Source organism: Delphinus delphis, chromosome 12 (genome assembly GCF_949987515.2).
Source record: "Delphinus delphis chromosome 12, mDelDel1.2, whole genome shotgun sequence".
Lineage (NCBI taxonomy): Eukaryota > Metazoa > Chordata > Mammalia > Artiodactyla > Delphinidae > Delphinus > Delphinus delphis.
Genome location: NC_082694.2, coordinates 58,955,546 through 58,982,548, shown reverse-complemented (window position 1 = coordinate 58,982,548; position 27,003 = coordinate 58,955,546). Strand labels below are relative to the sequence as shown.

The 27,003-nt window shown below is 36.3% G+C and overlaps 1 protein-coding gene across 4 annotated transcripts in view; it reads right to left on the bottom strand.

Annotated features, from left to right (window-relative positions):
• MAP4K3 (mitogen-activated protein kinase kinase kinase kinase 3) overlaps positions 1–27,003 on the bottom strand; it is a 192,847-nt gene that overhangs the window by 53,607 nt on the left and 112,237 nt on the right. For all 4 annotated transcript variants that reach the window (XR_009521463.1, XM_060026758.1, XM_060026759.1 and 1 more), the window contains 9 exons: positions 23,528–23,583; positions 22,891–22,938; positions 19,818–19,860; positions 18,218–18,290; positions 6,252–6,383; positions 5,992–6,054; positions 5,825–5,906; positions 5,613–5,723; positions 979–1,057 (listed from right to left, as the gene is read on the bottom strand). Coding sequence is in view for 3 of the 4 variants with exons in the window: in XM_060026758.1 (XP_059882741.1) it covers positions 979–1,057; positions 5,613–5,723; positions 5,825–5,906; positions 5,992–6,054; positions 6,252–6,383; positions 18,218–18,290; positions 19,818–19,860; positions 22,891–22,938; positions 23,528–23,583 (687 nt within the window). In the remaining variant the exon portion in view is untranslated. The remainder of the gene's footprint in view (positions 1–978; positions 1,058–5,612; positions 5,724–5,824; positions 5,907–5,991; positions 6,055–6,251; positions 6,384–18,217; positions 18,291–19,817; positions 19,861–22,890; positions 22,939–23,527; positions 23,584–27,003) is intronic.

Genomic DNA, 27,003 nt, shown 5'->3' with positions numbered 1-27,003 from the left:
GCAAAAAAAAAAAAATAAAATAATGGGAAATGCTCACATGCTAAGGTTGTCATTTTCAGAAAAATACTTTTGGGGAAAAATTAGCAAATTTAAATCACATGGTTTCAGAGGGAGCTTTAAAGGTTAAGTTTATATGGTCACACAGCTAACTGTAGGCAAAGTACAAATCCCAGTCATGGGCTTTTTGTAAATTAGATGGTGCTTTCTTTCAAGAATTTCCTTCTTTTAAGAGCATTTCCAGGTAGCTTCAGCAACAAACTCTGCCAAGAACTTAACACAGCGTACGGTCCAGCCAAAATTCCAAAGGAAGGTTCACAAAGGACTTGCAGTGTGAAAGCCACACAGGCGTGCTGACGTGGTTTCTGAAGTGGAGCCGTGTTTGCGAAAGATCGCTGGGCTGGAAGCCGAGAGATCTAGGGCTTGCTGTTAACCAGGTGTACGACTCCATCCCACAGGCAGATCTATTCATCTCTGCATTTCTTTTTGTTTTCTATTAAATGGTGATAGTGCCTGTCCCTACTTAACCTTACTTAGCTTTTACATGTGCAGACCTCTCCCTCTCCTGGCTCTCCTGGACCATCAGCTTCTATCTAACCTGGGAGCTTGTTAGAAGTAAAGAACCTCAGGTCTCACCCCAGATCTACTGAATCAGAAACCGCATTTTAGCAAGCTCTCTAGGCAAGTTCTATCCACATGGAAGTTTAGGGAGCACTGCCTTGATTACTTCTATCCTGCCTATTCTAGGAATTTTATTCCTCTTCCCAAACAACATAAATACACGCCCCCAGACACCACCAGAAAGTCCTCAGGAGTAAGGAAAATGAAATTCTTACTGCCTTAATTAAACTCTACCTTTCAAAGCATCTAATAAGAAAAACTACTTGGAAGAAAATGAAGCAAAAATAACGGCAACTAAATTAAAACTTGAAATCTTATTTTTTATTGTTAAATTATAAACTGTGTACAGGATACACTTACAGTTTATCTCCGAGCGTGTTTTTTCTTCTCTCACATTTCTACTTGTTGAGTGAATTCTATGTGGGACAGCAACAAGAGGCTAGGAAAGAACAAAATCAATGACAAGCCACAGTCTGGTCCACAGAATTACCCAAATATGAAAGAAATACTTCTCTTCATATAAAAATGGGAACAAAATACAACTTTGCTAATATTTGTTTAAAAAATGGCAACCAGAAACTGAAAGCTTCTTACTCCTCAAACTGGGAGCTTAAGATTAGGGATATACGTTATCCACAGCAGGTTCCCAATAAATGTTCTATGAGTTGAATAGAAATAAATATTCAAAATTGAATATTTCAACAACACAATAGCTGTTCAAAAGCTGCAGCTAGCTTTCCCTGTTGCAGAGGAGAAAATTGTAATTGAAAAAAAATCTGCCTCAACTTCTTATATCAAGAAGGATGAGATAAATGAAATGAAATAATGCTAAAGGCATTAATGATTTATGGTCTTCTTACCTAGTAAACACAACATTTTCCCCACCTTAATGCTTTTTCTTGTAGAAGCAGCACTCTATTTTCTTTCCTTTTATTTTATTAAAATCTCTCTATGTGTACTGTCACTTTCAGAGAGAAATATCCTGGGGGGTAGGCGAAGTGGGGATGAGTTCTTCTTACTATTAATTCATGGACATTCCTCCAACCTTATGGAGTAAAAAAGGCCCTATTTGAAAAGCTTCTGCAACTCCATTCTATACACTCTAAGGCTTCACTTTAAGAGGTGATGCCAGCATCTATTTCATGTACCAAATAGGTTTTTTCTTCTGTGTGTGAAACACTATCTTTGAAGTTTTACTACCTTTGAAGGAGATACACTCTTACACATATCTTTTGGAAAATGTAATTCATAAACATTTGAGCTCAAATTCTTAAGACTCTATAAGGCAAATAAAAAACAGGACCCGAGATAACTATTCTCAGTGTAGGCACCTCTCAGGAAATAAAAATATATGAATCTAAGACCCAAATATTAAAACACCAATGTAGTAAAACAGTAGCAAAAATAATTTTAAAAATTAAGTATTTAAACTTTACATGTACACAGTGATTTGTAGTTTACGAAGTGCTTTCATATACCTTAGCTCGTTCTGTCCTCAAAATAAACTTGTGAAACAAGTATCAGTCTTCATTTTATAGATGAGGACATTCAGCTAGTTAGCCACAGAACAAGAAAAACCCTGGACTTTTGATCACAATATTTGGAGCAAAAACAAACAAGCAAAAATAGGTGTCATGTTAGATTAGTCACACATACTGCTGTTATCAGTGAACTTGGATGAAATCTATGCTTTCTATGAGAACAGTTTTACTTTCCCAGCGTCAACAGTGCAATTATAAAATTATTAAATCTTATAATGCTGTACCTAGTACATGGGTTAACATACAGGAGAAGACAATGCTATTAATCACAATTACTTCAATGTGTAGTACTTCTAAAATAGAAACTACATGGGAACCCTACATGAAAAGTCAACTTTCTTCCACTGTGAATAATGTATACTAAACTAAAACAACTAAAGACTAAAGTAGAACTAGTACACATGCTCAATATTTTCAAGAGAATTCAATTTCCACACAGTATTATATAGTATCACAGCAAGTACCGAAATGCTAGTTAGACACGTTCAAATTCTGAGTGACAACACAGTACTCAGCAATTATAATTACAAATCATTTGCAAATAATAAGACTCAGATACTACCTATTATGTATAACATATATTGTAGTATTCTATATGTATAAATTACTATAGATTTCTCTGGGGAAAGTATGATCTTAAACTATGGTGGGAAGAAAAGTTACCCTCCTCCCTATCCAACAATTATAATACTAATAACATAGTCTTGATAAGGAGAAATTTCTTTCTCTGCTATATGAGAAAATTTCAGAAGAATCTTTATTCCACAGGTTGCTTCTATATTTGGTTTATTATTTCTCCTCTTTAAACACATTTTAAAGGACTTTATAATTCAGCACAACAAGTAAACAGGATGAAGTAAGGGACAACAATGCAGCATCTAGTGCACTGAAAGAGTACAGGAGGTCCTCGTCCTGTAGTCTTGATATGCACAAATTTCAGTTAGTAGAATATAATTAAATTACACTAGTCCTCTATAACATGGTTCAAATTTCAGTCACTAGTTTATTAGTTGTATAATATTATATAACAATTGTATATTATTCAGTATATTAATCTTATCAACATTCAGTATATTAATTATAATTGCATAAAACACAAACTTCACTGCCTGCTTGTCAGTCCACAGATCACTATGTGAATAACAGATGCACATCATGATCCGTAACTCATCACGTCACTACTTTCAAAGTCTGTCTGTGACTGGTCACTGAGTATCTGTTATTCAGTTCATGCACAGACAGCAAAGTGTGTAGTTGTGTTGTCTCCTTGTCTCTCAGTGATAATATACTCATGTGACATTTTTACAAAAATTGGTAACTGAAAGAAGAAATTAGCCAACAAAGATAAAACTGCTGCAAAGAAACAGAAAGTGATAACTCTGGATAATGTTGGAAATGAAGTTTGAATCAAACATAAATGAAGTTACAGGAGAAAATAGCTGACTGTGAGAATGCTGACGCTGCCACTGTTCAAGAGACTGTGGACACACAGCCAGGGTAACTTAGTGAGGCTGAACCTGACATAAGTGAAGAAAGACGTTCTGATAAAAAGGATGAAGGTGCCCCAAAAGAAGGGGCGCTAGCAAAAAATTTCACATCACAGGAATACTGAGATTATTTCATGCATTGAAAGTTCAAAGGATAAAATACTGGAAGCTGATCTGAACTTAGAAAGGAATCTGACATTCACCAAAGCATAAAGAAGATACTTGTTCTGTGTCATAAAGTTATATGACAAGAAGAAGGCAAACACTATGCAATCTACTCAATAAACAGACTACTTGATAATGAAACAATCCATGGAAGTGGTTTTTTTTTTTTAAACAAAGAAAAGAAACAATTCTCACAGGTTCTAATACTTTACAATGTACTAAATAAAATTTTAGTTTTACTATTTTTTCATTCCCCTATACATTTAAAACTGACAATAAGAGAGTTTTTAATCTTCTAACACAAATTTTTTAAGGTCACAAAACAATTATAATTTTTCTCCTTGAGTATTAAGATTGCTTTGCAGGGGACGTCCCTGGTGGCGCAGTGGTTGAGAGTCCGCCTGCCAATGCAGGGGACACGGGTTCGAGCCCTGGTCCGGGAAGATCCCACATGCTGCGGAGCAACTAAGCCCGTGCACCACAGCTACTGAGCCTGCGCTCTAGAGCCCGAGAGTCACAACTATTGAGACCACATGCCACAACTACTGAAGCCCTCGCGCCTAGAGCCCGTGCTCCACCACAAGAGAAGCCACCGCAATGAGAAGCCCGTGCACTGTAAAGAAGAGTAGCCCCTGCTCACCGCAACTAGAGAAAGCCCCGCTCAGCAACAAAGACCCAATGCAGCCATAAATAAATAAATAAATAAATTTACATGCAAAAAAATGCTGTTGGATCCTTTCAAAAAAAAAAAAGATCGCTTTGCAGGATTTCACCTTACTTGGTCATTTGTACAGTCCTTTACTACCATGCAAATGAAGGAACACCTGTATATTAAATTATAGAAGAATTTATAAAGCAAAACAACAAAACCCAATTTCTCCCTAGTATAAAGTCAATAATACTTTACAATTCTTAAGTTTTTTGTTTTCAAATGCTTTTCCAGACCTTTAAACAAAGGGATAGTAGCTTATTTATAGTTGTATAAAGATGACAAGCTAGAACAATGACGAATTGATAGAAAGGTTCTCTCTTACCTAAGACAATCTGAGACCACCTTTCTGACCACTGAGAGCTATCATTCCTTCAGTATCATCAATGGAATTTACACCATTTTAAGAACCTTCCAAAAGCCAGTCAAGTTCAAGGCTATCCAGCTCAGTTACAGACCCAGTAACAGAATTCTGACATGTCACATATACTGAGTTTATCTTAGGTGCCACAATTATTAGCTGAGTTAGGAATGTTACATATGCCAGCCGAAGTGAAGCTTCCACTCATACCAATGCTCCCATGATACTAGGGTTATTTAATTCTCTAACTACACTGGCTCATTTTTAAACACGTCTACAGCAGACAATTAGGGTAATAGTCACTAACAAAGTCAATCCTATACTTTCTACTAACCACTAATAACTCATGAAGTATTGTACAAGGATTCTTTTTGAGAAGAAAATGGAACAGAAATTTTATGTATATTCTAACATCTTGTGTAGGTGCTTCCCATTTTCATTCTCTTTTACAATGGATTATTTATTTGCAACTTCATCTAAAATGACTACTTTAAAAAAACTACAGTAATTTCAAGAAGTAGATTAGATAATTCTGCCTTTGCCATTTTCAGAAAACAGACTCTATAAGTAGTCAACAGGAAAAATCCAGCTCATGACTTCCAAAGTCAAGGAGCTAATCTTCCCTCAAGAGTTGATTTAAACTAGATTCAGAACTTAAAAGAACTGAGTTTTCAGATGTACATACATATATACATGTATGTTATATACTACTTGGTAAAAACAGTTCCTACCTCAGGATCATCATCATCAAAATCATGGTAAGTGGAATGATCTGGATTATTCACTTTATCCAACAGTTCGATTGCCAAAGACCGTGTCAAAGGCTGTGTGACAAACGGGTGCTATAAAAATAAAATAACATAGTACAGAACACTTATTAGAAGTCTGTTTGAGTGACATTTTATATTTTGAAAAAAGATATATTTCAGGGCAAAAATAATACCTGTAGTAGCTTTTCAGCAGTAGGTCTTTTTTTTGGATTTTTGGTAAGTGCCATTTTCACAAAATGATGAAAACTATTTGACCTAAGAAATTTTGAAAATCAGATTTTAAAATTTCAATTATTTTTTTGCTCATGACTATAAAAGTAAATAACACAAAAATACTTACCACTTCATTTTATCCTTTAGTTTAGGAGGCTGAAAATTGCTTTTTGTCATTAGAAATAATGCTCTGAAAAATCAACAACCATTACACAGCATTTTAAGATTGCATATTTTAATATATAATATTAATTCTATTACTATAATTCCCAAATAAGGTAAAGCAAGACTAAGAATATTACTTGTTCATGACATAATAAATAATACTGGGAGGGGGGGAGGCGACCTTAATTTAAGCACAGGATTCTTTAACTATGACACACTGACCTCATTGGGTGTAAGTCAAACATAGGAGGCTGCAGCTCAGCAAGTTCTATGGCAGTGATCCCCACTGCCCAGAGATCACAAAGCTGATTGTACCCGCCTTTCCTCTCAACGGCTGCGACTTCTGGAGCCATCCTGAAGGAAACAGTCCAGAAAAGAAAAATCTATTTATTGCATTTTCCTTCTTATTCCCATCAGAGGCACACCATCACTATGTAAGCTGAGGCCTATTTAGGCCCTGACATCTGAAAAATAAGTATGTAGTACTTAAATGGCTCATATTTCCCAAGATCTCAACATCTCATAAGACTCTCCATCCCAAGCCCCTCCTGATTTCTCCTTTGTTACTTTAAGCTATTTACGATAAAGGTTTATAAAAATTTACAACTATAACAGAGCGACATGTACCAATCTGTCCACATCCCAATCTCTCTCTTCCTCTGTACATGCAGAATTCTACAGAGACATAACATGTAGTAAATAACTTATCATTTTTAGCTCTTCCTTCTTACGTCAATAAACTGCAATCTGGCCTCCGACTGTTTTCACTTGACCAATACTATTTATTGGGGCACCAAGAATCTTCATGTAGTACCTAACTCACATTTACTATAAACTTAAGTGGTTGGTGAAAAGTTATAAAAATGAGTGCTTTTAAAAATATATATTTATTCAGATGAAAGTTACCTGAATTCAGTATTTTTCTTGTTTCTTTCAACTTTACTGTAGTCTTATTCTAATTATACCTCTATAAATTTGTATTTCATTAAATAATTATGTTGATTTTCAAATATAAAAAATTTCAAATCCTAAGCAGTAGTTTTGAAAAGAACTACTTGAGATAAACATTTGAACTCTTACATATCAAAGAGTTAAACAGGCAGCCTTACAAGTTATGTTTGTTTTCCTGGTATGATTTCAGGAAAGTCAAATATGTCAGTAAGTTAACCAAAAAAAAAAAATCCCTCTAACTTTCTAAATGCTTGGTCTTAAAATGTTTTTAATCTTTATTGATAGCTAGAGTCCAGCCAGCTGTGGAAATGCCCCAGTAGAGGATGGAAGTACACTGGTGACATATTCTTAACTAGCTGGCCACAGCAGCTGATGTTCTCCCTTCCTCTATAAAAATATGAGTGAAAGATTCCACCCAGTGCACTTGTACTCCTGCCAGTTAAGTTGCATGCTTACCGCAATCAACTGAGTCATCTCTGAACCTGTTTATTTGTTATGTTTGTTATTATAAATAATCTAATTAAATATAATAAAAACTAATTTATTGTGAAGGTAAAAAGAGTAAGCTGTTATGAAAATTAAAGTGTATGTTTTAGAAAAACTTGTTAAAGACAAGTTTCTAAAGACAAAAAAAACAAAAAAATCTGGCAAATGAGGTTAAGAAAATGATAGCTGTAAAAGATTAGGAAGGCTACAGACTGCATAATTCCATCTGTATGACACTGGGGGAAAGGCAAAACTGTAGAGACAGATCAGGTGTTGCCAGAGGCTAGAGACGGGCCAAAAGAATTTACGAGAAGGGCACAAAAGGAAACTTTCCTGGGTGATGGGAACCTATGTTTTACACGGATTGTGGTGGCATTTTTCACTACCACAGAGTGTCTCAAAGTTCATAGAACTGTACACCTAATGAGTCTAAATTTATACCTCAATAAACCTGACTGGAAAAGTCACATGCTTTGTATGTGGCTGCATTTTAGAGAAACACAAACCAGGAAATGTGGATGATTTACATCTAACTAGTTATCTACGCAAAGGAAAGGCCTTGGTCCTACATCAAATGATTGGGGGAAAAAAAAAAAGTACACTCACATACTTAAATTGAAATAAAATGTTTAAGGTACATGTGTAGTGTATTAATTTTGAGATTTGCCAATTCCACAGACTTTTTTGATTAACTGAATAACTGCCAACCTTAGTCACAATGAATGAGAGATTCCATTCTATCCTATATCCCTAGAGTTTAGGTGGGAAAGACATGATACTAGAGAGAGTTGAAGAGTCGGAGTGTTCCAAAACATTATTTTGCCTAATTCGCAATTTCACATGCTCCCAAGATACTACCTACTCTATCATTAGAAGAATGACATTAGTTTTTTATCTCTGAAGCTTCAGTTGGAGATCAGTTATCATCAACAAACATTTACTAAGCATGTGTAGAGAATCATGCTAGACCCTGGAGATTCAATGAGAGTTCCTCCAGATGTTTAAAATCAAACTGAGGAGACAGAGTATCTAAAAATAATAACAGATAGCTCTTTAAGCTCTTATTCCTCTCAGAAATCAACCCCGAAAAATAAGAACAAAAAAGAGAAATATAAACGTATCACCTTTGAAAAATCCAGAAGACATATTTGGACTGGAAATGAAATAATAGTAAATGATGTGGCAAATAGGAGGAAGGACAAACCTAAGTGTGTGTAGAGGACAAGACCAACTAGCAAGCCAAGAACCCCAGAAATATGTAAAATTTAATGTACGTCAGTTACTACTTTACTGATGACTAGGTTCCAACTAGCTGGTTCTCAGCCCCTAAGAATCCCAGAAAGGCTGACAAATTAGGGTTACAAACTTACAAAAGCAGAGTTAAGCCTGAGGTTGAAAACAGGTATATTTGCAAATGTCAAGTCTAAATAATGAATAGTTAGTCCACCAGATTCCTCTTCTCATCTGTTAAGGCCCAGCAATTACTCCTTCCCCATTCCTACTGGATAAAGACCAACAGAAACTGGACGAGGGGCTTCAGACTCAGACATATCAGGAACAAAGGGGAGCAGGCGCTGCGAGCAGTAGAAGTCTGCGTATAACAATGAGTTCCTCAGCTTCCTTCACTTACTCATTTCCAGGACACTAAAAACTGGGTTTACATGCTACATCCCATGCACACACGGCTACAAATCAGCTTTAAGTGCCTTGCTCTTCAATGTAAACCAGAAGAAAAGGGTTACTAGACATTTGAGGGAAGCCTCCATCATGAAAGCATGAGTCTCAAAAGCTTTGGAAATCTTATAGAAATAAGAACAAAAATGACTTTTAAAAAGTGACAGAAAATTAATGGATTAATCCAAGTGATCCAAGATATAACTAATGAGTTTCAGAAAGAGAGAGAAGGAAAAAGTAAAGCAAAGAAATTATCAAAGAAGTAATGCAAGAATACTTCCCAGAACTGAAAGGCACGAATCCTGATTGAAAAGCACAAATGCCAAGTACAATGAATAAAAGTAAAAATGACAGGGCTTCCCTGGTGGTGCAGTGGTTGAGAGTCCGCCTGCTGATGCAGGGGACATGGGTTCATGCCCCGGTCTGGGAAGATCCCACATGCCGCAGAGCGGCTGGGCCTGTGAGCCATGGCTGCTGAGCCTGCACGTCCGGAGCCTGTGCTCCGCAAAGGGAGAGGCCACAGCAGTGAGAGGCCCGCGTACGGCAAAAAAAAAAAAAAAAAAAAAAAAGTAAAAATGACAAAAGAACAAACAAAAATATTCTGAAGTACACTACCATGTAATACCAAACCATCAAAAAGATTCTAGTAGGGAGGGGTTACATTCAAATATCATGTGTCGACAGTTTCAGCCAGTTTTGGAGCCCATCAGCTGCCAGCCCCCCCACCTCTCCACCAGTGTGTGACGCATTCCTTCCACATCTACCTATATGAAAGCATCCCTCTGTGATGAGGATGGGGCGGTGGTCCACACATAGTCCAGTGGCAAGAGGGAAAAGTAAGGTGATGTGAGCGGAGCCCTCTTGGCTGTGTGGCTGACAGGGTCTTGCTGCTCCAGCTGGGTGTCAAGCTTAAGCATCTGAGGTGGGAGAGCCAAGTTCAGGACATTGGACCACCAGAGACCTCCTGGTCCCACATAATATCAATCAGCGAGAGCTCTCAGAGATCTCTGTTTCAATGCTAAGACCCAGGTCTCAACAACTCAACAACCTGCAAACTCCAGTGCTGGACACCCTATGCCAAACCACTAGCAAGATGGGAACACAACCCCACCTACTAGCAGAAAGGCTGCCTAAAATAATAATAAGCTCACAGACACCCCAAAACACACCACCGGACGTGGTCCTGCCCACCAGAAAGACAAGATCCAGCCTCATCCACCAGAACACAGGCACCAGTCCCCTCCACCAGGAAGCCTACACAACCCACTGAACCAACCTTACCCAATGGGGGCAGACACCAAAAAAAAACGGTAACTACAAACCCGCAGCCTGCAAAAAGGAGACCCCAAACACATTAAGTTAAGCAAAATGAGAAGACAGAGAAATACGCAACAGATGAAGGAGAAAGGTAAGAACCCACCACACCAAACAAATGAAGAGGAAACAGGCAGTCTACCTGAAAAAGAATTCAGAGTAATGATAGTAAAGATGATCCAAAATCTTGGAAATAGAATGCAGAAAATACAAGAAACGTTTAACACGGATCTAGAAGAACTAAAGAGCAAAGAAACAGTGATGAACAACACAATAAATGAGATTAAAATTCTCTAGAAGGAATCAATAGCAGGATAATTGAGGCAGAAGAACAGATAAGGGACCTGGAAGATAAAATATGGAAATAACTACCACAGAGCAGAATAAAGAAAAACGAATGAAAAGAATTGAAGACAGTCTCAGAGACCTCTGGGACAACATTAAATGCACCAACATTTGAATTATAGGGGTCCCAGAAGAAGAAGAGAAAAAGAAAGGGACTGAGAAAATATTTGAAGAGATTATAGTTGAAAACTCCCCTAATATGGGAAAGGAAGTAGTCAATCAAGTCCAGGAAGCACAGAGAGTCCATTACAGGATAAATCCATGGAGAAACATGGCAAGACATACATTAATCAAACTATCAAAAATTAAATACAAAGAAAAAATATTAAAAGCAGCAAGGGAAAAGCAACAAATAACATACAAGGGAATTCCCTTAAGGTTAACAGCTGATCTTTCAGCAGAAACTCTGCAAGCCAGAAGGGAGTGGCAGGACATATTTAAAGTGATGAAAGGGAAAAACCTACAACCAAAATTACTCTACCAAGCAAGGATCTCATTCAGATTCAATAGAGAAATTAAAACCTTTACAAACAAGCAAAAGTTAAGAGAATTCAGCACCACCAAACCAGCTCTACAACAAATGCTAAAGGAACGTCCCTAGGGAGGAAACACAAGAGAAGGAAAAGACCTACAAAAACAACCCCAAACAATTAAGAAAATGGTAATAGGAACATATATATCGATAATTTCCTTAAATGTAAATGGATTAAATGCTCCAACCAAAAGACACAGACTGGCTGAATGGATACAAAAACAAGACCCATATATATGCTGTCTACAAGAGACTCACCTCAGACCTAGGGACACATACAGACTGAAAGTGAGGGGATGGAAAAAAATATTCCATGCAAATGGAAATCAAAAGAAAGCTGGAGCAGCAGTTCCATATCAGACAAAATAGACTTTAAAATAAAGACCATTACAAGAGACAAAGAAGGACACTCCATAATGACCAAGGGCTCAATCCAAGAAGAAGATTTAACAATTGTAAATATTTATGCACCCAACATAGGAGCACCTCAATACATAAGGAAAATGTTAACAGCCAGAAAAGGGGAAATCAACAGTAACACATTCATAGTAGGGGACTTTAACACCCCACTTTCACCATGGACAGATCATCCAAAATGAAAATAAATAAGGAAAACAAGCTTTAAATGACATATTAAACAAGATGGACTTAATTGATATTTATAGGACTATCCATCCAAAAACAACAGAATATACTTTCTTCTCAAGTGCTCATGGAACATTCTGCAGGATAGATCATATCTTGGGTCACAAATCAAGCCTCGGTAAATTTAAGAAAATTGAAATCATATGAAGTATCTTTTCTGACCACAATGCTAAGAGACTAGATAGAAATAACAGGAAAAAAACTGTAAAAAATCCAAAAACATGGAGGCTAAACAATATGCTACTAAATAACCAAGAGATCACTGAGGAAGAAAAAGAGCTAATCAAAAAATACCTAGAAACAAATGACAATGAAAACACGACGACCCAAAACTTATGGAATGCAGCAAAAGCAGTTCTAAGAGGGAAGTTTATAGCAATACAATCCTACCTCAAGAAAAAACAAAAATCTCAAATAAACAACCTAACCTTACACCTAAAGCAATTAGAGGAAGAACAAAAAAACTCCAAAGTTAGCAGAAGGAAAGAAATCATAAAGATAAGACCAGAAATAAATGAAAAAGAAATGAAGGCAACAATACCAAAGATCAATAAAAACAAAAGCTGGTTTTTGAGAAGATGAACAAAATTGATAAACCATTAGCCAGACTCATCAAGAAAAAAAGGGAGAAGACTCAAATCAACAGAATTAGAAATGAAAAAGGAGAAGTAATAACAGACCCTGCAGAAATACAAAGCATCATAAGGGACTACTACAAGCAACTCTATGCCAATAAAATGGACAACCTGGAAACAGTGGACAAATTTTTAGAAAAGCACAACCTTCCAAGACAACCAGGAAGAAACAGAAAATATAAACAGACCAATCACAAGCACTGAAATTGAGACTTCGATGAAAAATCTTCAACAAACAATAGTTCAGGACCAGATGGCTTCACAGGCGAATTCTATCAAACATTTAGAGAAGAGCTAATACCTATCCTTCTCAAACTCTTCCAAAATATAGCAGAGGGTAGAACACTCACAAACTCATTCTACGAGGCCACCATCACCCTAATATCAAAACCAGACAAAGATATCACAAAAAAAGAAAACTACAGGCCAATATCACTGATGAACATAGATGCAAAAATCCTCAACAAAATATTAGCAAACAGAATCCAACAACACATTAAAATGATCATACGCCATGATCAAGTGGGGTTTCTCCCATGAATGCAAGGATTCTTCAATATATGCAAATAAATCAATGTGATACACCATATTAACAAATTGAAGGATAAAAACCATATGATAATCTCAACAGATGCAGAAAAAGCTTTTGACAAAATTCAACACACATTTATGATAAAAACTCTCCACAAAGTAGACACAGAGGGAACTTACCTCATCATAATAAGGGCCATATATGACAAACCCACAGCCAACATCATTCTCAATGCTGAAAAACTGAAACCATTTCCACTAAGATCAGGAAGAAGACAAGGTTGCCCACTCTCACCACTATTATTCAACATAGTTTTGGAAGTTTTAGCCACAGCAATCAGAGAAGAAAAAGAAATAAAAGGAATCCAAATCGGAAAAGAAGAAGTAAAACTGTCACTGTTTGCAGATGACATGATACTATACATAGAGAATCCTAAAGATGCTACCAGAAAACTACCAGAGCTAGTCCATGAATTTGGTAAAGTAGCAGGATACACAATTAATACACAGAAATCTCTTGCATTTCTATATACTATTGATGAAAAATCTGAAACAGGAATTAAGGAAACACTCTCATTTACCATTGCAACAAAAAGAATCAAATACCTAGGAATAAACCTTCCCTAAGGAGACAAAAGACCTGTATGCAGAAAGCTATAAGACACTGATGAAAGAAATTAAAGATGATACAAACAGATGGAGAGATTATACCATGTTTTTGGATTAAGAATCAACATTGTGAAAATGACTCTACTATTCAAAGCAATCTACAGATTCAAATCAATCCCTATCAAACTACTAATGGCATTTTTCACAGAACTAGAACAAAAAATTTCACAATTTGTATGGAAACACAAAAGACCCCGAATAGCCAAAGTAATCTTGAGAAAGAAAAATGGAGCTGGAGGAATCAGGCTCCCTAACTTCAGACTATACTACAAAGCTACAGTAGTCAAGACAGTATGGTACTGGCACAAAAACAGAAATATACATCAATGGAACAGGATAGAAAGCCCAGAGATAAACCCACGCACCTATGGTCAACTAATCTATGACACAGGAGGCAAGGGTATACAATGGAGAAAAGACAGCCACTTCAATAAGTGGTGCTGGGAAAACTGGACAGCTACATGTAAAAGAATGATATTAGAACACTCCCTAACACCGTACACAAAAATAAACTCAAAATGGATGAAAGACCTAAATGTAAGACTGGACACTATAAAACTCTTAGAGGAAAAGATAGGCAGAACATTCTATGACATAAATTACAGCAAGATCCTTTCTGACCTACCTCTTAGAGAAATGGAAATAAAAATAAACAAACAGAACCTAATGAAACTTAAAAGCTTTTGCATAGCAAAGGAAACCATAAAAAAGACGAAAAGACAACCCGCAGAATGGGAGAAAATATTTGCAAATGAAGCAACTGACAAAGGATTAATCTCCAAAAATACAAGGCAGCTCATGAAACTCAATGTCAAAACAACAAACAACCCAATCCAAAAATGGCCAGAAGACCTAAATAGACATTTCTCCAAAGAAGATATACAGATTGCCAACAAACACATGAAAGGATGCTCAACATCACTAATCATTAGAGAAATGGAAATCAAAACTACAATAAGGTATCACCTCACACCTGTCAGAATGGCCATCATCAAAAAATCTACAAACAATAAATGCTGGAGAGGGTGTGGAGAAAAGGGAATCCTCTTGGACTGTTGGTGGGAATGGAAATTGATACAGCCACTGATATGGAAAACAGTATGGAGGTTCCTTAAAAAACTAAAATAGAACTACCATATGACCAGCAATCCCACTACTGGGCATATACCCTGAGAAAACCATAATTCAAAAAGAGACGTGTATCACAATGTTCACTGTAGCACTATTTACAATAGCCAGGACATGGAAGCAACCTAAGTGTCCATTGACAGATGAATGGATAAAGAAGATGTGACAGATATATACAATGGAATATTACTCAGCCATAAAAAGAAACGAAATTGAACTATTTGTAGTGAGGTGGATGGACCTAGAGTCTGTCATACAGAGTGAAGTAAGTCAGAAAGAGAAAAACAAATACCATATGCTAACACATTTATATGGAATCTAAAAAAACAAAATGGTTCTGATGAGCCTAGGGGCAGGATAGGAATAAAGACGCAGACATAGAGAATGGACTTGAGGACATGGCGGGGGGAAGGGTAAGCTGGGACAAAGTGAGAGAGTACCACTGACATGTGTACACTTCCAAATGTAAAATAGATAGCTAGTGGGAAGCAGCTGCATAGCACAGGGAGATCAGCTCGGTCCTTTGTGACCACCTAGAGGGGTGGGAGGGAGATGCAAGAAGGAGGGGATATGGGGATACATGTAAACGTATAGCTGATTCACTTTGTTATACAGCAGAAACTAATAGAACATTGTAAAGCAATTATACTCAAATAAAGATGTTAAAAATAAAAATCATGTGTCATAATGGCACCACAGTTCCCATCAACATCAGAGAAAAGACACTAGAGCAATGCTTCAAAAATTCCAACCTAGAATGCCATATTCATCCAAATTATCAATCGTGTGTGTGTGAGGCTAGACATGCAGAGTCTCAAAAATTTTTACCCCTCAAATTTCTCAGGAATTTATCAAAACGTGAGAGAGGGAGAAATTTATGAAGGAGGAAGAAGACCTGGATTCCAGGAAATGAATTCCCAAGGCGAAGCTATGGAAAAATCCTAGAAAATAAACATTTCAGATTGGAATAGGAGGGAGGAGGACCCCAGGAAGACTTAACTTTAATAAAAACAAAACAAAACAAATTAAAACAAAGCAAATAAAACCTCCCCAAATCAGGACTATTTATGGCTTGGAAAATTATATAGAGGCATCTTTCAGACTGCAGAATATGGGGAGGTATGGAAGTCTTGGCCAAGGATAAAAAATACAAACTAAGCAAATAAAAGAATTATTAGATATAAGAAAAAATTTTAAAGACAGTTAAGTGTAAAGTAGTATAATAATTGACTCAGCAAGTACACTGAAAGGATAAGAAGACTGAATGATGAGAACTATTAATAAAATCTTCACCTATTGTAACAAAAAGCCTATAAATAATAATAATGCTACAGATGGCAGAAGACACAACTAGAAGAATTTATCTGTCTCTTTAGCAGTATTTGACTTTTAAAGTATGTACCTGTTTGATAAAAAGACAAATATCAAAAATGGTATACATCATATCTTAAACATGAAAAGAAGTCATCTAGATTAGTGCTATCCCACTGCTGAGGAGGCAGATCAGGAGGGCACTGGGGGAGGAATGGTAGCACTTAAGCTGAAGAATGTTAAGATTTCCAGAGTGCCCTTACTTCAAGGGAATCATGTGTGCTAAAAAGCTCTATACCTATCCACCACTATATGCACAATGACTAACAGCATATCTGGCACATAGTAAGTGGTAAAAACATTTATTGAACAAATAAATGCATGAATAAGATAGTTTGTATACAATGATCAAAGAACACCCAGCAGACAAAAACATGGCTAGAGAGGAAGGTCTGTGGAGGAAACTAGTAGAACTTAAAATTAATGAGGCAGGGACTTGCCAGGTGGTGCAGTGGTTAAGAATCCGCCTGCCAATGCAGGGGACACGGGTTCGATCCCTAGTCTGGGAGGATCCCACATGACGCGAAGCAACTAAGCCCACGCGCCACAACTACTGAAGCCCGTGCCTAGAGCCTGTGCTCTGCAACAAGAGAAGCCACCGCAATGAGAAGCCCATGGACCAAAAAGAAGAGCAGCCCCCACTCGCAGCAACTAGAGAAAGCCCGTGCACAGCAACGAAGACCCAACACAGCCAAAAATAAATAAATAAAATAAATTAATTAAAAAAAAATAAAGTTAATGAGGCAGACAGAGGCCAGACACCGGAAGACTCCAAATGCCAAGAAATATGTACTTGATCTTGTGTGCAACCAAGATATGTCAAAAAGTTTTGAGCTAGGGAATACTGTGAATAAGATAATGTTAAAAAATTCGTCAGAATACAGACTAATCTGTGAAAATACATGTAATATGTGTAGGACCAGGAGTTGGGTTTTTTTTTGGCAAAACTGGAACTATATCAAGGTTCCTAAAAGCATATCAATCTTTGAAGCCCTTTCCACATAATAAAAAATAGTATGGAGTGTATATGCCCATGACTCTCTCTCGCCCTGTCACAGCTCACCCTTCCCCCTCCCCATAACCTCAAGTCCGTTCTCTAAGAGGTCTGCGTCTTTATTCCTGCTTTACCCCTAGGTTCTTCATGACATTTTTTTCTTAAATTCCATATATATGTGTTAGCATACGGTATTTGTCTTTTTCTTTCTGACTTACTTCACTCTGTATGACAGACTCTAGGTCTATCCACCTCATTACAAATAGCTCAATTTCGTTTCTTTTTATGGCTGAGTAATATTCCATTGTATATATGTGCCACTTCTTCTTTATCCATTCATCCGATGACGGGCACTTAGGTTGTTTCCATCTCTGGGCTATTGTAAATAGAGCTGCAATGAACATTTTGGTACATGACTCTTTTTGAATTTTGGTTTTCTCAGGGTATATGCCCAGTAGTGGGATTGCTGGGTCATATGGTAGCGCAGTAAGGTAGATAGCTAGTGGGAAGCAGCCGCATGGCACAGGGATATTGGCTCGGTGCTTTGTGACAGCCTGGAGGGGTGGGATGGGGAGGGTGGGAGGGAGGGAGACGCAACAGGGAAGACATATGGGAACATATGTTTATGTATGACTGATTCACTTTGTTATAAAGCAGAAACTAACACACCATTGTAAAGCAATTATACCCCAATAAAGATGTTAAAAAAAAAAAATAGTATGGAGAATATTCTATGGCTATGTATTGTAATTCATCCAAAAGTATATATGCCTAAATTACTTAGCCTGTTGCTGACTTCCTTAATCTGTTTTAGTCCTAATAATTTTGACCATTCAGTCTATTTTTTAATAAACACTGCATACAATAATGATAGAAAAACAAAAAGTTAAATTATCAATTAAAATACAATTACCAATATGGTGTACCAATGAAAGACTTCCGTTTGGCAATTGTAGCTGTTATCTGAGCAGACACTCCAAAATCAGCTATTAAAAAAAGAGACACGTTTAGAAAATAAAATAAAGTAAAATTATTTAAAAGTAACATATAATTATTTCCATTAAATTAATTTCACAGAAATGAGATATTCTCAAACATCACATTAAAATTTGTAACTCTAATGGACTAGCATTAAAATATCACAAAATAGTGCGTATGATAGCCAAATGGATTCCCATACATCCCCACATGAATCAAATGACAACAAAAGTCAAGATCAAATAATTTTGATGAGGAAGAGACAACTGAGAGAATCTAACCTGCCAGATTTAATGTTATAATTTCTAATTCCCAGGACCTGAAATTCAAGGAAAATCACTGGAAGGGACCTTAAGTAGGAATACATTCCATTCACTTCCTGCCAGACACATAACAACTGACATTAAAAAAAACAAAATCTCTATTGGTAAATCTATCTACCGTGAAAAGACAAACAGAATATTCCCCAAAATCTTACCTTAGCAATATATTCTAATACCAATAACAATCACTATCAAGAAATTTATTTTTATGTCAGTTTATTTTTATGTTGCTATTTTTTAAGTATATTGAGTTCTAATATTTTCTAGTTTTTTTAATGATGATTTCTAAATCTTTATAAACTAAGACATATTATATATAGGATGCCTTTGAGTAAGGCACATAATATTGACACAAATTTTAAATTGCAGATGGAAACTGTTCACTAAGCCATCAACAGTTAGATAACTGCTTTTCTCATATTTAGAGGTAGCTTAGGAAAATTTTATTATACGTAAATTATGATACTTTTAAATCTGATTAGTCCCTATTATAGGCTATAGGTCAAAATAGTTTAATCATATTTTTAGAAGATAAATATTTGCTTGAATTTTGATTTTATAGTGATATGTAGTTCAAAATAATTTTCATATTTGTTATTAAATACTTCATTTAATATCTAACAGACATAACTTTGTTTATAAAGTTACTATACTGTACATGTTTCCTGTCTTAAACTTTCAGATTAAGTTATTATTTAGGTATTGAACTATTTTGATAACTTGACAATCAAAAGTTACAAAATAAAAGTTACAGTTTCAAATAAAGCACGATTCAGCATCTAAATTACGTTCTTATATAACTAATACAGTGTTTCATTTTAAAAGCTTGTGTAAGCAGGTAGGATTTTTTGCATTACTGAGTTTTTGGCTTTTGTTTGTTTGCCTTATTTTTTGGTCACAAGGTAATCTCGTATAGATTTCTTACTAGAAGTCCCACTCCTAGGGTTAGAGGTGAAAGAATTTTTAAGGGATATTATTTCACTATATCTTTATAATGAATCTGTCCCATGTGAAGGATAGACTTTATCCCCACTTAAGAGAAGAAGAAATAGATACAGAGAGATTACATATGTCATGTCCCGCAGTGAGATTTCCACCTAAAGATATATAGATGCTGCTGAGGGAGGGGAAACCTAGTCCTGGAGAGGAAAACATAAACTTACTATGTTTTGGAATAAATTTGTGCAAGTGACGAAATTAAAATTTACTTACCTAATTTCACATGACCATTATCCGTTAACAGAATGTTAGCTCCCTTCAAAGTGAGAACATTTTAGTTAAAGTAGGAAACATTTTATCAGAAAGCACATATAGAAGATTAAATATATATATTTAAAATAATCACAAGTGGCAGGCTTAACCCTAGAAATACTGACGATTTATAGTAGGCCCAATTAAAATGTTAAACCATTACATTCATAGGAAAATTTACTGTCCACTTTTTAGGCAATTTGACTATCCCTACATAATGTTCTGCCTTGCAAAAAGCTGCTATTAAAATAATATGAATGTTATTATGAAAGTGGCATATTAGTTTTAATCTGAATGCTATTTTCTTACTGATTAAGTGCTGTCACTATACTAAACTGTTACCTTACAATGGCATTATTCAGTTCCTTGAATTACATGTTAAACTTCATTGCCATTTCCTGTCCAAATCCACCAAAACACATCTCCCTTTCTAGGTACTTAACATCAGTTGAACCAATGCTAATGTGTAAGACTGAACCTTACTACTTAGTCTGTGGGGCTGTCTATCCTAATGTGTCTCTGCCCAGAGTATGGGGCCATTCAATACATAAACAACTAGGCACAGTCCCACAGAATTAAAATGTCACCTGTTTGCATGACCTAGCAGCATTTTTATCCACTTTTGCTTCTTGACCTAAGCTCAAAGAAGAAGGTGATAATAATGACTTCATCTTCAAAAAACTGAGAGCTTTTGGAGGAGGTAGAAATACTGCCTCTCAAAGGTACTACAGGCTCCCCACCCCTGTCCCGCCTCTGGGCAACTTTTAAATGAGGAAGCAAAAGTAATCCGCTATGGTTCAGGATGCAATCAATTTTGTAAGTATAAGGTCGGGGTAACAAATACTAGGAAGCCCCTTCCAGCCCCCAAAAGAGGAAGAAATAACCCAAACCTGCACCCCTTGATATTACTGCAACTCTAAGGAGTAATGGGAGAAATGAGAAAAAGGAAAAAGAAACTAGAGTAGGGATTTCAACTTGAATCAGGCCCTAGCTATCTAGACTTCTGCCAGAGTCTTCAGTTTGGTCTTTCCCCAGCTCCAGATTAATTTTTCTAAATTACAGTTTATATCATGTCACCTGCACTTATAATGCATTCTTCCATCCATCCATCTAGGTGTCCATTCATCCCTCTCTCCCTGAGACTACTAGCAACCAGATGCTACTTGAAGCTCTGGGGTTATAGTAATGAAAAAGTTCCAGCTCTCAAGGAGTTTACATCTAAGCAGGAGAGAAAGAAAATCTAAAAACAAATACACATACACACACACACACACACACACACACACACACACACACACACACGAATGAATGAACCAATAAATGATTCAAAGCCAGGTAGAGATAAGCACTCTGAAGATAAAGCAGGAAGGGAAGGCCTCCCTAAGGCAGGAATATTTAAGCAGAGATCTAGTTGAAGAGAGGGTGCAGAGTCATGCCAAAATCTAGAAGAACATTCCAGAAAGAGGTAACAGCAAATACAAAGTCCTGGAACCAGAATGAACTCAACATATTCCAGGAACTCCAAGTTTAGTGTGCCTAGAACAGAATGAGTAAAATGAAGAAGAGTATGAAATGAGGTCGGAGAGGAAAGCAGGGGCCAGATCATGCATAACCTTAATGGCCACGGTAAAAACATCTGAATACTGTACTGAGTATGGTGGGAAGCCAACCGTGGTTTATAAGCAGGAGAGTGACAAGATCTGATTTACAAAGGTCACTTTGGTGTGAGGTAGAGAACTGACTGTAGGATCACTCAAGAATGGGAGCAGGGAAACCAGTTAGAAGGCTAGTCCAGAAGTCCAGGTGAGATATAATATAATGGTGGCTTAGACAGGGTAGAAATAGTGGTGATGGCTAGAATCTATCCAATTAGGCCCAAACTCTGAAGTCCAGCGCACGAGTTCTTGCATAGTGGAGCACCAAACCTCCTGGCCAACACCATCTCTTATCACTCTCCTACATTCTCTTCTCTTCAATTATATGGTACAGCCTTTATACCCCCTAAAATGACCCCACACTTTCTGACCTCTGTATCTTTGCTCACACTGTTCCTTCTGCTTAGAAGGCATTCCAACTTCCATTTCTGACAAAAATCTATCAATCCTTCCAGATCATTTAAGTGCCAATGACACAGAATCTTTCTTGATACACTTATCTTCTTAGGATCTCTCCCACCTTTGAATCCAAGGCTCTTTGCTTATGTCTTTTAAGTGGTTTATGAACAATACTTAGGGTAGAGGATCTCAGCAGGTGATCTGAGAGTCCACTGAAATTTCATGCAAAATTTGAAGGCATGTGCACAAGAGCATTTTTGGAGGAGAGAGTCCATGGCTTTCATCAGACTCAAAGAGCACATGATTCCCACACCCACATCCCCTGCAAAAAAGGGTTAGAACCTTTATGTTAGAGAAAACAAAAGGGGGAAAGAAAAAGCAGGAGGTAAGATGAATGAGGAAGAAGAAAAGAAAAGAAAAAATAAACAACAGAGAAAATATCCAGGCTGGGAAGACGGCAGTATCTTTGGAAATAACCTCAGAGTCCCAGGATAGGGGTGGTTTACCACAGCATGGCCCGTGTACCTGCTCTCCTCTGCCAGTTAAAGACCAGCAGAAAAGGTCAAGGCTTAGTTTATCCATTTTTATACATTATTAATGACAGTTCCTTAAGATTGCCAAAGTTTACTACAATATTCAAAGCATGAAACTTCCTAAAGACTGTAACTTAATGGAAGCTATGGACCTAATTTGCATTTTATAAATAAATAACTACAAATAAGCTAAAATGTGTTATTAAAACATGAATCCACAATTGTACACTTTAAAAGGGTGAATTTTATTGTATGTGAACTGTATCTCAATAGAGTTGCTTTAAAAAAATTAATAAACCCTTCAAAGTATCACTCAATTTTATTATAGTAACATATTAAGATAACAAATTCATCAAACAGAATAACTGATACAATTTTGCTCAACAGTTTGGGGTCAGAATATTTAAAAATGAAGAAAGGGCCATTAGGTAAACATATGATATATACCTTTATATCCCTGTGCATTTTTCCTTTACTGTGAAGATAGTATAATCCCTGGAGTTTCAAAAAAAAAAGAAAAATTAACAAGACTTTACTACAGACACCCTTTGGGATTTAAAGTCATCAATGAGTAGTATTCTGTCTTATTTATTTACTCATCACAGAAAGCACTAGTGATAATCATTTTATTTTACCAGAGTATCCGAAAAGATAAAAGAATCGAGAAAATGAGAGGCGGAGCTCAGTCTGAACCACTAATTTTCCTAAGAGAAATAATTTTCACTAAACTCTGCAAATAGTTTGAAATAACTTTTTAAAAGTAAATATCCAATTTGTATCAGAATGAGTTTCAATCCCATAAGAATGCTTAATTTTCAAGCTTTTCTTTGGTATTAAGAGGAACATAAAAATAAATAACCAATCCATAGTGCTTAAATTTTAGGAGGTACATTATGATACTGAAGCTTTAACGTGTTTATTTGCAAATATAATTTGAGTTTACTACACAACTTTGAAATGTATTAAATTCAAGAGTTTACCAAACTAGAATATTTAAATCCTTACTCTGCTTAACAGGTAATGCACAATAATTAAACATTTAATTTAATAAAGAACATTACTTTTTAATTAACATTGAATTTACCTGTAGTGTTTCTCTGCTAACATATGCAATTTGCAGTTCTGACAGAGGTCCCGTTACTATAAGAGGAAAAAAATTAATGTTAATAAAATTAGTCAAAGTATGTTTTTCAATAAGAGACAAAGATTACAAGTTCCACTAAGCAATAGACTTAATATACTTAAATTCTACTAAAAAGTAAGCTTCATGAGGGAAGGAATTTTAAAAAATCTGATTTGCTTATTGTATCCCCAGTGTTTAGAACAGTGCCTGGCATGGAAAAGCTATTCAGTGTTTGTGGAATGAATAAAACATTGAAATAGTCACTGAAATTAATTACATTTTCATGTTTACACCTGATCATATTACCTCTTAAATGTTAAAAGAAAGAAAGCATGGCCAAGACGTTTAGCTAGTTTTTATTAAAGCTTTTTAAAAAAACTGACATGTAACATTGACTAGGTTAAAAATCAATACTTTTCCCCTAAAATTATTAGCTTTATAGATATAAAATTAATACATGTTCAATATAAAAAAATTCCAATCAACAGAGACAGGTCTTTTCCTTATCCAAACCAGTATTACTCAATAATAAACAATACCAATAGTTTGGCCTATAGTCTACCAGATGACTCAATGCATACATGTTTTATATAGTACAGGTATGTAGTGCACAAACACATAAACATAAATGGAATCATATTACACATACAATTCTGAAACTTGCCTCTTCACTTATCATGGACATCTTTCCATATCAATATACATAGCTTAACCATATAATATTTGAATATTTCCTCTGTGCACATCTTTCGACTTATGAAAAACATTTAAATAGTTTTCTCTTTCTCGCTATTAAATCACTTTAGAATAAAGAAGTTAAGTTAGGCAGGAAAAACTATTCTAGAAACTGAATCAAATTCCAACCATGAAATCACGTGCTAGACAGCGATCTCCCATTTACCTAAACTTAACAGCTTTGTAAAGATGCGTAGTTCAGAGTACTTGTATTTTACAATGGTGGAAGAGAGAAATCTATTTCACTTAGATTCTTTCGGGGACAAGACTAAGCTTAAATGAGGATAAACCATATAGAAACTAACTTCCGTGGCTTGTAAGCCTACTCTCATCCAGTAAGATAGGCCTTCTTGAGATGTGTGTTCCCACAATACAGCAAATAAGATAACCTGAAAACCCTGAAAGTTAACACCAGGAAAAAAAATTTTAAATAATCTTTTAAATGCCTAGCTAAGCTCATAAACAGTCAGAGACTTGTCCAGAAGCCAAACGCAAAAACGAAAATGTAAAACAGAATGGTAAAAATGACAAATAGTCTAGTTGTCTCTTAGGGGAAGGCCAATCTCAGTAAGCTAGGGCTTTAGTTTTATCCCCTACATGGGCACAGAAGAAAAGGTTACAGCTCTGTAGAAGAAGAGTTAAAACAAACACCCACATAAAACCAGAATCCTTAAAGGGCTACACCCTCATTAAAATAGTGGACTAGCAGCAGATGACTAGGGATTTGTGTGTCACGGCCTGGGATCTGGACAGGAGAAAAAATGTTTCCTCTTAGAATTTAAAAGGCCTCTTCTTCACTCAGGTTTAGGGTTCAAATATATATAGAAAACAATGAGGTCACTGGGGTCCCAGGGAAAAAAAAATCCAACATTGTCGGAAGGACACACTCTCAAAAGCCATATGGAATTCCCCCTGAAGATGATCTCAAAATTATGAAACAAATGAGAAAAAAAATTCACCATAAATGATATAACAATGCATAAAGTTGTTAAAGGACAATATTAAACAGAAAGAAAAATGTTCAGTGAAAAATAGAGACAAAAAATCTATTATGTTGGAACAATAAAAGGTTCTAATGTTAGTTCTCAAAGAAAAAGTAAACAGAAGGAGAGGAGAAGGAACTCATGAAAAAATGTAAAGTCAAAAGTTGCCCTGCTGCCCTCACCCTCGTGGTCAAAATATGTCCATGAATTCTCTAATACATCCCCCTCAAGAGCTGGAACTTAATTCCCTTCCTGAGTGTGGGCTGGACAGAAATGACTTGCTTTTAAAGAACAAACTGTGGTGGTAGTAACAGAATGCAAATTCTGAGACTACATCATAAAAGGTTTTATGGCTTCCTCCTTGCTCTCTGGCATCATTTCCTCTGGCAGAAGCCAGCTGCCATCCTGTGAAGACACTCAAGCTGTCCTATAGCGAGATCCTTGTGGCAAGGAATTGAGACCTCCTGCCAATAGCTGTGTAAGTGAATCATCTTGAAAGCAAATCCTCCAACCTTAGTCAAGCCTTCAGATGACTACAGTTCCAGCCAAGAGCTTGACTGCACCCTCACGAGTGACCATGAGCTAGAATCATCCAGTTTGCAGACATTTGGTCCTGCCCCAAACCTCCCTAAAACTTTTGGTCCACACCAAAAGGCTCTTGATATTTGTTCATATTTGGTCCTGCCCAAAATGTCCATAAGACATTGGGTCCATGCCAAAAGATCCTTGATATCTGGTCCTGTCCAAAACCATGTGGCATGAACCAAATATGCTCATGGACATTCTGGACAGGACCAAATTTCAAGGATTTTTGGCATGGACCAAATGTCTTATGCATGTTTTGCCCTGTCCTGCAAGGGAAATCACCCAATTAAACCATTCTTGAATTCCTGACCCTTAGTAACTGAGATAATAAATGTTTGTTTTAAGATGACAAATTTTAAGATCATTGTTATACAGCAATAGATAACTAATATAGTTCTCCTTTCAGGAGAGTTAAATTTAAAACAATCATTTGGAGTAAATGATGGACGTAAGAGAAAATATAAAATTTGGCTTAATGGTACTTTATAAATAAGTGGAAATAATTTTAAAAAGGAGGCTTTAATCAAAAAAATTTTTGCAGATGGATCAAATTTGGTTTGTATACACCAGCAAAGAAACAAACAAAAACCCACAAGCACTGTGGTAATTAGAAAAGTAGAACTTGTCTTTCACCAAATAAGGTAATCCAGGATATTTATTCTACTCCCCATAGAATGACAACATGATGAAAGAGAGAGAGGAGAGGAGGAAAGAGACACACACAGAGAGAAATGGAGGTATATGTTTTATATGGTGATGCAAGTAGACAGCAGTGTAGACTACAGCCAAAGAGGAGTATACGTTGCCATGAGGAGGTTATCTGGTAGAAACCTGGGTGCAATCAGAGGTGTGCATACAGAGAAAGACAGGGTTTGGGGCTGCATATAAGCATGTATATTCTTAGCATGCATGTTTGAGAGCATCCAAGTTAATACGAAATTATTTCTTCCACTGACCCAGTTGCTGTATAAACAAATCAGTACTAACAGATTCATATTACTATGTTACTTCCATCAGAGGGATGAAATGGAATAACAATCATGACAACCTATCTCTGTAACTAAATTGGCGTTCTTGCTTCTTAATGAAGAAAGCAGAATCAGACACCTAAGACCAATCATGTATATCTGATGG